At 49.1% G+C, this 15,340-nt stretch overlaps 1 protein-coding gene across 3 annotated transcripts in view; it reads left to right on the forward strand.

Moving 5' to 3' along the window:
* The window catches only part of LOC129840267 (bone morphogenetic protein receptor type-2-like), a 133,734-nt gene that overhangs the window by 107,285 nt on the left and 11,109 nt on the right, over window positions 1-15,340 (forward strand). For all 3 annotated transcript variants that reach the window (XM_055908020.1, XM_055908019.1, XM_055908021.1), the window contains 2 exons: window positions 137-273; window positions 3,513-3,688. In XM_055908020.1, the coding sequence (XP_055763995.1) occupies window positions 137-273; window positions 3,513-3,688 (313 nt within the window). The remainder of the gene's footprint in view (window positions 1-136; window positions 274-3,512; window positions 3,689-15,340) is intronic.

The raw sequence follows: 15,340 nt of genomic DNA on the forward strand, positions 1-15,340 counted from the left end.
GCCTGGAATCTAACCAGGGTCTGTAGTGTTGTACAGACCCTGGTTAAATCCCAGTATTGAATGTCCTCCTTCATGTTCTGCTCCTCCTTTCTCCCAGTATTGAATGTCCTCCTTCATGCGCCTCCTGTCTCCCCAGGAGATTCGGTCCCAGACTTCCAGGTAGCGTTTCAGGCCGAGGCAGGGAACCACCCCTCCTTTGAGGACATGCAGGTCCTGGTGTCCAGAGAGAAACAGAGACCCAAGTTCCCTGAGGCCTGGAAGGAGAACAGCCTGGTGAGACCTGTGGTGTGGTGTGGTGTGGTGTGTGTATTGTGTGGTGTGGTGTGGTGTATTGTGGTGTGGTGTATTGTGGTGTGGTGTATTGTGGTGTGGTGTATTGTGGTGTGGTGTATTGTGGTGTGGTGTATTGTGGTGTGGTGTATTGTGGTGTGGTGTATTGTGGTGTGGTGTATTGTGGTGTGGTGTGGTGTGGTGTGTATTGTGGTGTGGTGTGTATTGTGGTGTGGTGTGTATTGTGGTGTGGTGTGTATTGTGGTGTGGTGTGTATTGTGGTGTGGTGTGTATTGTGGTGTGGTGTATTGTGGTGTGGTGTATTGTGGTGTATTGTGGTGTGGTGTATTGTGGTGTGGTGTATTGTGGTGTGGTGTGTATTGTGGTGTGGTGTGTATTGTGGTGTGGTGTGTATTGTGGTGTGGTGTAGTGTGGTGTGTATTGTGGTGTGGTGTAGTGTGGTGTGTATTGTGGTGTGGTGTGGTGTGTGGTGTGTATTGTGGTGTGGTGTATTGTGGTGTGGTGTATTGTGGTGTGGTGTGGTGTATTGTGGTGTGGTGTATTGTGGTGTGGTGTATTGTGGTGTGGTGTGGTGTATTGTGGTGTGGTGTATTGTGGTGTGGTGTATTGTGGTGTGGTGTGTATTGTGGTGTGGTGTGGTGTGGTGTATTGTGGTGTGGTGTGGTGTATTGTGGTGTGGTGTGGTGTATTGTGGTGTGGTGTGGTGTGGTGTATTGTGGTGTGGTGTATTGTGGTGTGGTGTATTGTGGTGTGGTGTGTGTATTGTGTGGTGTGGTGTATTGTGGTGTGGTGTATTGTGGTGTGGTGTGTGTATTGTGTGGTGTGGTGTATTGTGGTGTGGTGTATTGTGGTGTGGTGTATTGTGGTGTGGTGTATTGTGGTGTGGTGTATTGTGGTGTGGTGTATTGTGGTGTGGTGTATTGTGGTGTGGTGTATTGTGGTGTGGTGTATTGTGGTGTGGTGTGTATTGTGGTGTGGTGTGTATTGTGGTGTGGTGTGTATTGTGGTGTGGTGTGTATTGTGGTGTGGTGTGTATTGTGGTGTGGTGTGTATTGTGGTGTGGTGTGTATTGTGGTGTGGTGTGGTGTGGTGTGGTGTATTGTGGTGTGGTGTGGTGTATTGTGGTGTGGTGTATTGTGGTGTGGTGTGGTGTGTGGTGTGTATTGTGGTGTGGTGTATTGTGGTGTGGTGTATTGTGGTGTGGTGTATTGTGGTGTGGTGTATTGTGGTGTGGTGTATTGTGGTGTGGTGTATTGTGGTGTGGTGTATTGTGGTGTGGTGTGGTGTGTGGTGTGTATTGTGGTGTGTATTGTGGTGTGTATTGTGGTGTGGTGTGGTGTGGTGTGGTGTATTGTGGTGTATTGTGGTGTGGTGTGGTGTGGTGTGGTGTATTGTGGTGTGGTGTATTGTGGTGTGGTGTGGTGTGGTGTATTGTGGTGTGGTGTGGTGTATTGTGGTGTGGTGTGGTGTATTGTGGTGTGGTGTATTGTGGTGTGGTGTGTATTGTGGTGTGGTGTGTATTGTGGTGTGGTGTGGTGTGTATTGTGGTGTGGTGTGTATTGTGGTGTGGTGTGTATTGTGGTGTGGTGTGTATTGTGGTGTGGTGTGTATTGTGGTGTGTGGTGTATTGTGGTGTGTGTGGTGTATTGTTGTGTGGTGTGGTGTATTGTTGTGTGGTGTATTGTGGTGGTGTGTATTGTGGTGGTGTGTATTGTGGTGGTGTGGTGTGTGTGTGGTGTATTGTGGTGTGGTGTGGTGTGTATTGTGTGGTGTATTGTTGTGTGGTGTATTGTGGTGGTGTGTATTGTGGTGTGGTGTGGTGTGTATTGTGGTGGTGTGTATTGTGGTGGTGTGTATTGTGGTGTGTATTGTGGTGTGGTGTATTGTGGTGTGGTGTGGTGGTGTGTATTGTGGTGTGGTGTGGTGGTGTGTATTGTGGTGTGTATTGTTGTGTGGTGTGTATTGTGGTGTGTATTGTGGTGTGGTGTGGTGGTGTGTATTGTGGTGTGTATTGTGGTGTGGTGTGGTGGTGTGTATTGTGGTGTGGTGTGGTGGTGTGTATTGTGGTGTGGTGTGTGGTGTGGTGGTGTGTATTGTGGTGTGGTGTGTGGTGTGGTGGTGTGTATTGTGGTGTGGTGGTGTGTATTGTGGTGTGTGGTGTGGTGTGGTGGTGTGTATTGTGGTGTGGTGTATTGTGGTGTGGTGTATTGTGGTGTGGTGTGTATTGTGGTGTGTGGTGTGGTGTGGTGGTGTGTATTGTGGTGTGTGGTGTGGTGGTGTGTATTGTGGTGTGTGGTGTGGTGGTGTGTATTGTGGTGTATTGTGGTGTGGTGTGGTGTGGTGGTGTGTATTGTGGTGTGGTGTATTGTGGTGTGGTGTGTATTGTGGTGTGTGGTGTGGTGTGGTGTGGTGTGGTGGTGTGTATTGTGGTGTGTGGTGTGGTGGTGTGTATTGTGGTGTGTGGTGTGGTGGTGTGTATTGTGGTGTGTGGTGTGGTGTATGGTGTATTGTGGTGTATGGTGTGGTGTGGTGTGTATTGTGCTGGTGTGTATTGTGGTGTGGTATATTGTGTGTGGTATATTGTGTGTGGTGTATTGTGTGGTGTGGGGTATTGTGGTATGGTGTATGTGGTGTGGTGTGGTGTATTGTGGTGTGGTATGGTGTGGTGTGGTATATTGTGTGTGGTGTATTGTGGTGTGGTGTATGGTGTGGTGTATTGTGTTGTGGTGTGGTATGGTGTGTGGTGTGGTATGGTATGGTGTGTGGTATGGTATGGTGTGTGGTGTGGTGTGGTGTATTGTGGTGTGGTATGGTGTGTGTGGTGTGGTGTATTGTGGTGTGTGTGTGGTGTGTGTGGTATGGTGTGTGGTATGGTGTGGTGTGGTGTGGTATGGTGTGTGTGGTATGGTGTGGTGTGGTATGGTGTGTGTGGTATGGTGTGGTGTGGTATGGTGTGGTGTGGTGTATTGTGTGGTGTGGTATATTGTGTGGTGTGGTATGGTGTGTGGTATGGTATGGTGTGGTATGGTGTGGTGTGTGTTGTGTGGTATGGTGTGGTATGGTGTGTGGTGGTGTGTGGTATGGTATGGGGTGGTGTATTGTGGTGTTGTGGGGTGTGGTGTGGTGTGGTATGGTGTGGTGTATTGTGGTATGGTGTGGTATTGTGTGTGGTGGTGTGTGGTATGGTATAGTGTGTGTTAGCCTCTGTCACCTCCCCCCAGGCGGTGCGTTCCCTGAAGGAGACCATGGAGGACTGCTGGGACCAGGATGCTGAGGCCAGACTGACCGCTCAGTGTGCAGAGGAGCGAATGGCTGAACTGCTACAGATCTGGGACCAGACCAAGTCTGTCAGCCCCACACTCAACCCTACTGGCTGTACCACCCTGTTCAATGATAGGTTAGACACTATACACACCCTCCACTCAACCCTACTGGCTGTACCACCCTGTTCAATGATAGGTTAGACACTATACACACCCTCCACTCAACCCTACTGGCTGTACCACCCTGTTCAATGATAGGTTAGACACTATACACACCCTCCACTCAACCCTACTGGCTGTACCACCCTGTTCAATGATAGGTTAGACACTATACACACCCTCCACTCAACCCTACTGGCTGTACCACCCTGTTCAATGATAGGTTAGACACTATACACACCCTCCACTCAACCCTACTGGCTGTACCACCCTGTTCAATGATAGGGACACTATACACACCCTCCACTCAACCCTACTGGCTGTACCACCCTGTTCAATGATAGGTTAGTCACTATACACACCCTCCACTCAACCCTACTGGCTGTACCACCCTGTTCAATGATAGGTTAGACACTATACACACCCTCCACTCAACCCTACTGGCTGTACCACCCTGTTCAATGATAGGGACACTATACACACCCTCCACTCAACCCTACTGGCTGTACCACCCTGTTCAATGATAGGTTAGACACTATACACACCCTCCACTCAACCCTACTGGCTGTACCACCCTGTTCAATGAAAGGTTAGACACTATACACACCCTCCCCTCAACCCTACTGGCTGTACCACCCTGTTCAATGATAGGTTAGACACTATACACACCCTCCACTCAACCCTACTGGCTGTACCACCCTGTTCAATGATAGGTTAGACACTATACACACCCTCCACTCAACCCTACTGGCTGTACCACCCTGTTCAATGATAGGTTAGACACTATACACACCCTCCACTCAACCCTACTGGCTGTACCACCCTGTTCAATGATAGGTTAGTCACTATACACACCCTCCACTCAACCCTACTGGCTGTACCACCCTGTTCAATGATAGGGACACTATACACACCCTCCACTCAACCCTACTGGCTGTACCACCCTGTTCAATGATAGGTTAGACACTATACACACCCTCCACTCAACCCTACTGGCTGTACCACCCTGTTCAATGATAGGTTAGACACTATACACACCCTCCACTCAACCCTACTGGCTGTACCACCCTGTTCAATGATAGGTTAGACACTATACACACCCTCCACTCAACCCTACTGGCTGTACCACCCTGTTCAATGATAGGTTAGACACTATACACACCCTCCACTCAACCCTACTGGCTGTACCACCCTGTTCAATGATAGGTTAGACACTATACACACCCTCCACTCAACCCTACTGGCTGTACCACCCTGTTCAATGATAGGGACACTATACACACCCTCCACTCAACCCTACTGGCTGTACCACCCTGTTCAATGATAGGTTAGACACTATACACACCCTCCACTCAACCCTACGGGCTGTACCACCCTGTTCAATAATAGGTTAGACACTATACACACCCTCCACTCAACCCTACTGGCTGTACCACCCTGTTCAATGATAGGTTAGACACTATACACACCCTCCACTCAACCCTACTGGCTGTACCACCCTGTTCAATGATAGGTTAGACACTATACACACCCTCCACTCAACCCTACTGGCTGTACCACCCTGTTCAATGATAGGGACACTATACACACCCTCCACTCAACCCTACTGGCTGTACCACCCTGTTCAATGATAGGTTAGACACTATACACACCCTCCACTCAACCCTACTGGCTGTACCACCCTGTTCAATGATAGGTTAGACACTATACACACCCTCCACTCAACCCTACGGGCTGTACCACACTGTTCAATGATAGGGACACTATACACACCCTCCACTCAACCCTACTGGCTGTACCACCCTGTTCAATGATAGGTTAGACACTATACACACCCTCCACTCAACCCTACTGGCTGTACCACCCTGTTCAATGATAGGTTAGACACTATACACACCCTCCACTCAACCCTACTGGCTGTACCACCCTGTTCAATGATAGGTTAGACACTATACACACCCTCCACTCAACCCTACTGGCTGTACCACCCTGTTCAATGATAGGGACACTATACACACCCTCCACTCAACCCTACTGGCTGTACCACCCTGTTCAATGATAGGTTAGACACTATACACACCCTCCACTCAACCCTACTGGCTGTACCACCCTGTTCAATGATAGGTTAGACACTATACACACCCTCCCCTCAACCCTACTGGCTGTACCACCCTGTTCAATGATAGGTTAGACACTATACACACCCTCCACTCAACCCTACTGGCTGTACCACCCTGTTCAATGATAGGTTAGACACTATACACACCCTCCACTCAACCCTACTGGCTGTACCACCCTGTTCAATGATAGGTTAGACACTATACACACCCTCCCCTCAACCCTACTGGCTGTACCACCCTGTTCAATGATAGGTTAGACACTATACACACCCTCCACTCAACCCTACTGGCTGTACCACCCTGTTCAATGATAGGTTAGACACTATACACACCCTCCACTCAACCCTACTGGCTGTACCACCCTGTTCAATGATAGGTTAGACACTATACACACCCTCCACTCAACCCTACTGGCTGTACCACCCTGTTCAATGATAGGTTAGTCACTATACACACCCTCCACTCAACCCTACTGGCTGTACCACCCTGTTCAATGATAGGTTAGACACTATACACACCCTCCACTCAACCCTACTGGCTGTACCACCCTGTTCAATGATAGGTTAGACACTATACACACCCTCCACTCAACCCTACTGGCTGTACCACCCTGTTCAATGATAGGTTAGACACTATACACACCCTCCACTCAACCCTACTGGCTGTACCACCCTGTTCAATGATAGGTTAGACACTATACACACCCTCCACTCAACCCTACTGGCTGTACCACCCTGTTCAATGATAGGGACACTATACACACCCTCCACTCAACCCTACTGGCTGTACCACCCTGTTCAATGATAGGTTAGACACTATACACACCCTCCACTCAACCCTACTGGCTGTACCACCCTGTTCAATGATAGGTTAGTCACTATACACACCCTCCACTCAACCCTACTGGCTGTACCACCCTGTTCAATGATAGGTTAGTCACTATACACACCCTCCACTCAACCCTACTGGCTGTACCACCCTGTTCAATGATAGGTTAGACACTATACACACCCTCCACTCAACCCTACTGGCTGTACCACCCTGTTCAATGATAGGGACACTATACACACCCTCCACTCAACCCTACTGGCTGTACCACCCTGTTCAATGATAGGTTAGACACTATACACACCCTCCACTCAACCCTACTGGCTGTACCACCCTGTTCAATGATAGGTTAGACACTATACACACCCTCCACTCAACCCTACTGGCTGTACCACCCTGTTCAATGATAGGGACACTATACACACCCTCCACTCAACCCTACTGGCTGTACCACCCTGTTCAATGATAGGTTAGACACTATACACACCCTCCACTCAACCCTACTGGCTGTACCACCCTGTTCAATGATAGGGACACTATACACACCCTCCACTCAACCCTACTGGCTGTACCACCCTGTTCAATGATAGGTTAGACACTATACACACCCTCCACTCAACCCTACTGGCTGTACCACCCTGTTCAATGATAGGTTAGACACTATACACACCCTCCACTCAACCCTACTGGCTGTACCACCCTGTTCAATGATAGGGACACTATACACACCCTCCACTCAACCCTACTGGCTGTACCACCCTGTTCAATGATAGGTTAGACACTATACACACCCTCCACTCAACCCTACTGGCTGTACCACCCTGTTCAATGATAGGTTAGACACTATACACACCCTCCACTCAACCCTACTGGCTGTACCACCCTGTTCAATGATAGGGACACTATACACACCCTCCACTCAACCCTACTGGCTGTACCACCCTGTTCAATGATAGGGACACTATACACACCCTCCACTCAACCCTACTGGCTGTACCACCCTGTTCAATGATAGGTTAGACACTATACACACCCTCCACTCAACCCTACTGGCTGTACCACCCTGTTCAATGATAGGGACACTATACACACCCTCCACTCAACCCTACTGGCTGTACCACCCTGTTCAATGATAGGTTAGACACTATACACACCCTCCACTCAACCCTACTGGCTGTACCACCCTGTTCAATGATAGGTTAGACACTATACACACCCTCCACTCAACCCTACTGGCTGTACCACCCTGTTCAATGATAGGGACACTATACACACCCTCCACTCAACCCTACTGGCTGTACCACCCTGTTCAATGATAGGTTAGACACTATACACACCCTCCACTCAACCCTACTGGCTGTACCACCCTGTTCAATGATAGGGACACTATACACACCCTCCACTCAACCCTACTGGCTGTACCACCCTGTTCAATGATAGGTTAGACACTATACACACCCTCCACTCAACCCTACTGGCTGTACCACCCTGTTCAATGATAGGTTAGACACTATACACACCCTCCACTCAACCCTACTGGCTGTACCACCCTGTTCAATGATAGGTTAGACACTATACACACCCTCCACTCAACCCTACTGGCTGTACCACCCTGTTCAATGATAGGTTAGTCACTATACACACCCTCCACTCAACCCTACTGGCTGTACCACCCTGTTCAATGATAGGTTAGACACTATACACACCCTCCACTCAACCCTACTGGCTGTACCACCCTGTTCAATGATAGGTTAGACACTATACACACCCTCCACTCAACCCTACTGGCTGTACCACCCTGTTCAATGATAGGTTAGACACTATACACACCCTCCACTCAACCCTACTGGCTGTACCACCCTGTTCAATGATAGGTTAGACACTATACACACCCTCCACTCAACCCTACTGGCTGTACCACCCTGTTCAATGATAGGTGACACTATACACACCCTCCACTCAACCCTACTGGCTGTACCACCCTGTTCAATGATAGGTTAGACACTATACACACCCTCCACTCAACCCTACTGGCTGTACCACCCTGTTCAATGATAGGTTAGACACTATACACACCCTCCACTCAACCCTACTGGCTGTACCACCCTGTTCAATGATAGGTTAGACACTATACACACCCTCCACTCAACCCTACTGGCTGTACCACCCTGTTCAATGATAGGTTAGACACTATACACACCCTCCACTCAACCCTACTGGCTGTACCACCCTGTTCAATGATAGGTTAGACACTATACACACCCTCCACTCAACCCTACTGGCTGTACCACCCTGTTCAATGATAGGTTAGACACTATACACACCCTCCACTCAACCCTACTGGCTGTACCACCCTGTTCAATGATAGGTTAGACACTATACACACCCTCCACTCAACCCTACTGGCTGTACCACCCTGTTCAATGATAGGTTAGTCACTATACACACCCTCCACTCAACCCTACTGGCTGTACCACCCTGTTCAATGATAGGTTAGACACTATACACACCCTCCACTCAACCCTACTGGCTGTACCACCCTGTTCAATGATAGGTTAGACACTATACACACCCTCCACTCAACCCTACTGGCTGTACCACCCTGTTCAATGATAGGTTAGACACTATACACACCCTCCACTCAACCCTACTGGCTGTACCACCCTGTTCAATGATAGGTTAGACACTATACACACCCTCCACTCAACCCTACTGGCTGTACCACCCTGTTCAATGATAGGTTAGACACTATACACACCCTCCACTCAACCCTACTGGCTGTACCACCCTGTTCAATGATAGGTGACACTATACACACCCTCCACTCAACCCTACTGGCTGTACCACCCTGTTCAATGATAGGTTAGACACTATACACACCCTCCACTCAACCCTACTGGCTGTACCACCCTGTTCAATGATAGGTTAGTCACTATACACACCCTCCACTCAACCCTACTGGCTGTACCACCCTGTTCAATGATAGGTTAGTCACTATACACACCCTCCACTCAACCCTACTGGCTGTACCACCCTGTTCAATGATAGGTTAGTCACTATACACACCCTCCACTCAACCCTACTGGCTGTACCACCCTGTTCAATGATAGGTTAGACACTATACACACCCTCCACTCAACCCTACTGGCTGTACCACCCTGTTCAATGATAGGGACACTATACACACCCTCCACTCAACCCTACTGGCTGTACCACCCTGTTCAATGATAGGTTAGACACTATACACACCCTCCACTCAACCCTACTGGCTGTACCACCCTGTTCAATGATAGGGACACTATACACACCCTCCACTCAACCCTACTGGCTGTACCACCCTGTTCAATGATAGGTTAGACACTATACACACCCTCCACTCAACCCTACTGGCTGTACCACCCTGTTCAATGATAGGGACACTATACACACCCTCCACTCAACCCTACTGGCTGTACCACCCTGTTCAATGATAGGTTAGACACTATACACACCCTCCACTCAACCCTACTGGCTGTACCACCCTGTTCAATGATAGGTTAGTCACTATACACACCCTCCACTCAACCCTACTGGCTGTACCACCCTGTTCAATGATAGAGACACTATACACACCCTCCACTCAACCCTACTGGCTGTACCACCCTGTTCAATGATAGGTTAGACACTATACACACCCTCCACTCAACCCTACTGGCTGTACCACCCTGTTCAATGATAGGTTAGACACTATACACACCCTCCACTCAACCCTACTGGCTGTACCACCCTGTTCAATGATAGGGACACTATACACACCCTCCACTCAACCCTACTGGCTGTACCACCCTGTTCAATGATAGGTTAGTCACTATACACACCCTCCACTCAACCCTACTGGCTGTACCACCCTGTTCAATGATAGGTTAGACACTATACACACCCTCCACTCAACCCTACTGGCTGTACCACCCTGTTCAATGATAGGTTAGACACTATACACACCCTCCACTCAACCCTACTGGCTGTACCACCCTGTTCAATGATAGGTTAGTCACTATACACACCCTCCACTCAACCCTACTGGCTGTACCACCCTGTTCAATGATAGGTTAGACACTATACACACCCTCCACTCAACCCTACTGGCTGTACCACCCTGTTCAATGATAGGTTAGACACTATACACACCCTCCACTCAACCCTACTGGCTGTACCACCCTGTTCAATGATAGGGACACTATACACACCCTCCACTCAACCCTACTGGCTGTACCACCCTGTTCAATGATAGGGACACTATACACACCCTCCACTCAACCCTACTGGCTGTACCACCCTGTTCAATGATAGGTTAGACACTATACACACCCTCCACTCAACCCTACTGGCTGTACCACCCTGTTCAATGATAGGTTAGACACTATACACACCCTCCACTCAACCCTACTGGCTGTACCACCCTGTTCAATGATAGGTTAGACACTATACACACCCTCCACTCAACCCTACTGGCTGTACCACCCTGTTCAATGATAGGTTAGACACTATACACACCCTCCACTCAACCCTACTGGCTGTACCACCCTGTTCAATGATAGGTTAGTCACTATACACACCCTCCACTCAACCCTACTGGCTGTACCACCCTGTTCAATGATAGGTTAGACACTATACACACCCTCCACTCAACCCTACTGGCTGTACCACCCTGTTCAATGATAGGTTAGTCACTATACACACCCTCCACTCAACCCTACTGGCTGTACCACCCTGTTCAATGATAGGGACACTATACACACCCTCCACTCAACCCTACTGGCTGTACCACCCTGTTCAATGATAGGGACACTATACACACCCTCCACTCAACCCTACTGGCTGTACCACCCTGTTCAATGATAGGTTAGACACTATACACACCCTCCACTCAACCCTACTGGCTGTACCACCCTGTTCAATGATAGGGACACTATACACACCCTCCACTCAACCCTACTGGCTGTACCACCCTGTTCAATGATAGGTTAGACACTATACACACCCTCCACTCAACCCTACTGGCTGTACCACCCTGTTCAATGATAGGGACACTATACACACCCTCCACTCAACCCTACTGGCTGTACCACCCTGTTCAATGATAGGTTAGAGACTATACACACCCTCCACTCAACCCTACTGGCTGTACCACCCTGTTCAATGATAGGTTAGACACTATACACACCCTCCACTCAACCCTACTGGCTGTACCACCCTGTTCAATGATAGGTTAGTCACTATACACACCCTCCACTCAACCCTACTGGCTGTACCACCCTGTTCAATGATAGGTTAGACACTATACACACCCTCCACTCAACCCTACTGGCTGTACCACCCTGTTCAATGATAGGTTAGACACTATACACACCCTCCACTCAACCCTACTGGCTGTACCACCCTGTTCAATGATAGGGACACTATACACACCCTCCACTCAACCCTACTGGCTGTACCACCCTGTTCAATGATAGGTTAGACACTATACACACCCTCCACTCAACCCTACTGGCTGTACCACCCTGTTCAATGATAGGGACACTATACACACCCTCCACTCAACCCTACTGGCTGTACCACCCTGTTCAATGATAGGGACACTATACACACCCTCCACTCAACCCTACTGGCTGTACCACCCTGTTCAATGATAGGTTAGACACTATACACACCCTCCACTCAACCCTACTGGCTGTACCACCCTGTTCAATGATAGGTTAGTCACTATACACACCCTCCACTCAACCCTACTGGCTGTACCACCCTGTTCAATGATAGGTTAGTCACTATACACACCCTCCACTCAACCCTACTGGCTGTACCACCCTGTTCAATGATAGGTTAGACACTATACACACCCTCCACTCAACCCTACTGGCTGTACCACCCTGTTCAATGATAGGTTAGACACTATACACACCCTCCACTCAACCCTACTGGCTGTACCACCCTGTTCAATGATAGGTTAGACACTATACACACCCTCCACTCAACCCTACTGGCTGTACCACCCTGTTCAATGATAGGTTAGACACTATACACACCCTCCACTCAACCCTACTGGCTGTACCACCCTGTTCAATGATAGGTTAGACACTATACACACCCTCCACTCAACCCTACTGGCTGTACCACCCTGTTCAATGATAGGTTAGACACTATACACACCCTCCACTCAACCCTACTGGCTGTACCACCCTGTTCAATGATAGGTTAGTCACTATACACACCTTCCACTCAACCCTACTGGCTGTACCACCCTGTTCAATGATAGGTTAGACACTATACACACCCTCCACTCAACCCTACTGGCTGTACCACCCTGTTCAATGATAGGTTAGTCACTATACACACCCTCCACTCAACCCTACTGGCTGTACCACCCTGTTCAATGATAGGTTAGACACTATACACACCCTCCACTCAACCCTACTGGCTGTACCACCCTGTTCAATGATAGGTTAGACACTATACACACCCTCCACTCAACCCTACTGGCTGTACCACCCTGTTCAATGATAGGTTAGTCACTATACACACCCTCCACTCAACCCTACTGGCTGTACCACCCTGTTCAATGATAGGTTAGACACTATACACACCCTCCACTCAACCCTACTGGCTGTACCACCCTGTTCAATGATAGGGACACTATACACACCCTCCACTCAACCCTACTGGCTGTACCACCCTGTTCAATGATAGGGACACTATACACACCCTCCACTCAACCCTACTGGCTGTACCACCCTGTTCAATGATAGGTTAGTCACTATACACACCCTCCACTCAACCCTACGGGCTGTACCACCCTGTTCAATGATAGGTTAGACACTATACACACCCTCCACTCAACCCTACTGGCTGTACCACCCTGTTCAATGATAGGTTAGACACTATACACACCCTCCACTCAACCCTACTGGCTGTACCACCCTGTTCAATGATAGGTTAGAGACTATACACACCCTCCACTCAACCCTACTGGCTGTACCACCCTGTTCAATGATAGGGACACTATACACACCCTCCACTCAACCCTACTGGCTGTACCACCCTGTTCAATGATAGGTTAGACACTATACACACCCTCCACTCAACCCTACTGGCTGTACCACCCTGTTCAATGATAGGTTAGACACTATACACACCCTCCACTCAACCCTACTGGCTGTACCACCCTGTTCAATGATAGGTTAGACACTATACACACCCTCCACTCAACCCTACTGGCTGTACCACCCTGTTCAATGATAGGTTAGTCACTATACACACCCTCCACTCAACCCTACTGGCTGTACCACCCTGTTCAATGATAGGGACACTATACACACCCTCCACTCAACCCTACTGGCTGTACCACCCTGTTCAATGATAGGGACACTATACACACCCTCCACTCAACCCTACTGGCTGTACCACCCTGTTCAATGATAGGTTAGACACTATACACACCCTCCACTCAACCCTACTGGCTGTACCACCCTGTTCAATGATAGGTTAGACACTATACACACCCTCCACTCAACCCTACTGGCTGTACCACCCTGTTCAATGATAGGTTAGACACTATACACACCCTCCACTCAACCCTACTGGCTGTACCACCCTGTTCAATGATAGGTTAGACACTATACACACCCTCCACTCAACCCTACTGGCTGTACCACCCTGTTCAATGATAGGTTAGTCACTATACACACCCTCCACTCAACCCTACTGGCTGTACCACCCTGTTCAATGATAGGTTAGACACTATACACACCCTCCACTCAACCCTACTGGCTGTACCACCCTGTTCAATGATAGGTTAGTCACTATACACACCCTCCACTCAACCCTACTGGCTGTACCACCCTGTTCAATGATAGGTTAGACACTATACACACCCTCCACTCAACCCTACTGGCTGTACCACCCTGTTCAATGATAGGTTAGTCACTATACACACCCTCCACTCAACCCTACTGGCTGTACCACCCTGTTCAATGATAGGGACACTATACACACCCTCCACTCAACCCTACTGGCTGTACCACCCTGTTCAATGATAGGGACACTATACACACCCTCCACTCAACCCTACTGGCTGTACCACCCTGTTCAATGATAGGTTAGTCACTATACACACCCTCCACTCAACCCTACGGGCTGTACCACCCTGTTCAATGATAGGTTAGACACTATACACACCCTCCACTCAACCCTACTGGCTGTACCACCCTGTTCAATGATAGGTTAGACACTATACACACCCTCCACTCAACCCTACTGGCTGTACCACCCTGTTCAATGATAGGGACACTATACACACCCTCCACTCAACCCTACTGGCTGTACCACCCTGTTCAATGATAGGTTAGAGACTATACACACCCTCCACTCAACCCTACTGGCTGTACCACCCTGTTCAATGATAGGTTAGACACTATACACACCCTCCACTCAACCCTACTGGCTGTACCACCCTGTTCAATGATAGGTTAGACACTATACACACCCTCCACTCAACCCTACTGGCTGTACCACCCTGTTCAATGATAGGTTAGTCACTATACACACCCTCCACTCAACCCTACTGGCTGTACCACCCTGTTCAATGATAGGGACACTATACACACCCTCCACTCAACCCTACTGGCTGTACCACCCTGTTCAATG

This window comes from Salvelinus fontinalis, chromosome 41 (assembly GCF_029448725.1).
Source record: "Salvelinus fontinalis isolate EN_2023a chromosome 41, ASM2944872v1, whole genome shotgun sequence".
Taxonomy (NCBI): domain Eukaryota; kingdom Metazoa; phylum Chordata; class Actinopteri; order Salmoniformes; family Salmonidae; genus Salvelinus; species Salvelinus fontinalis.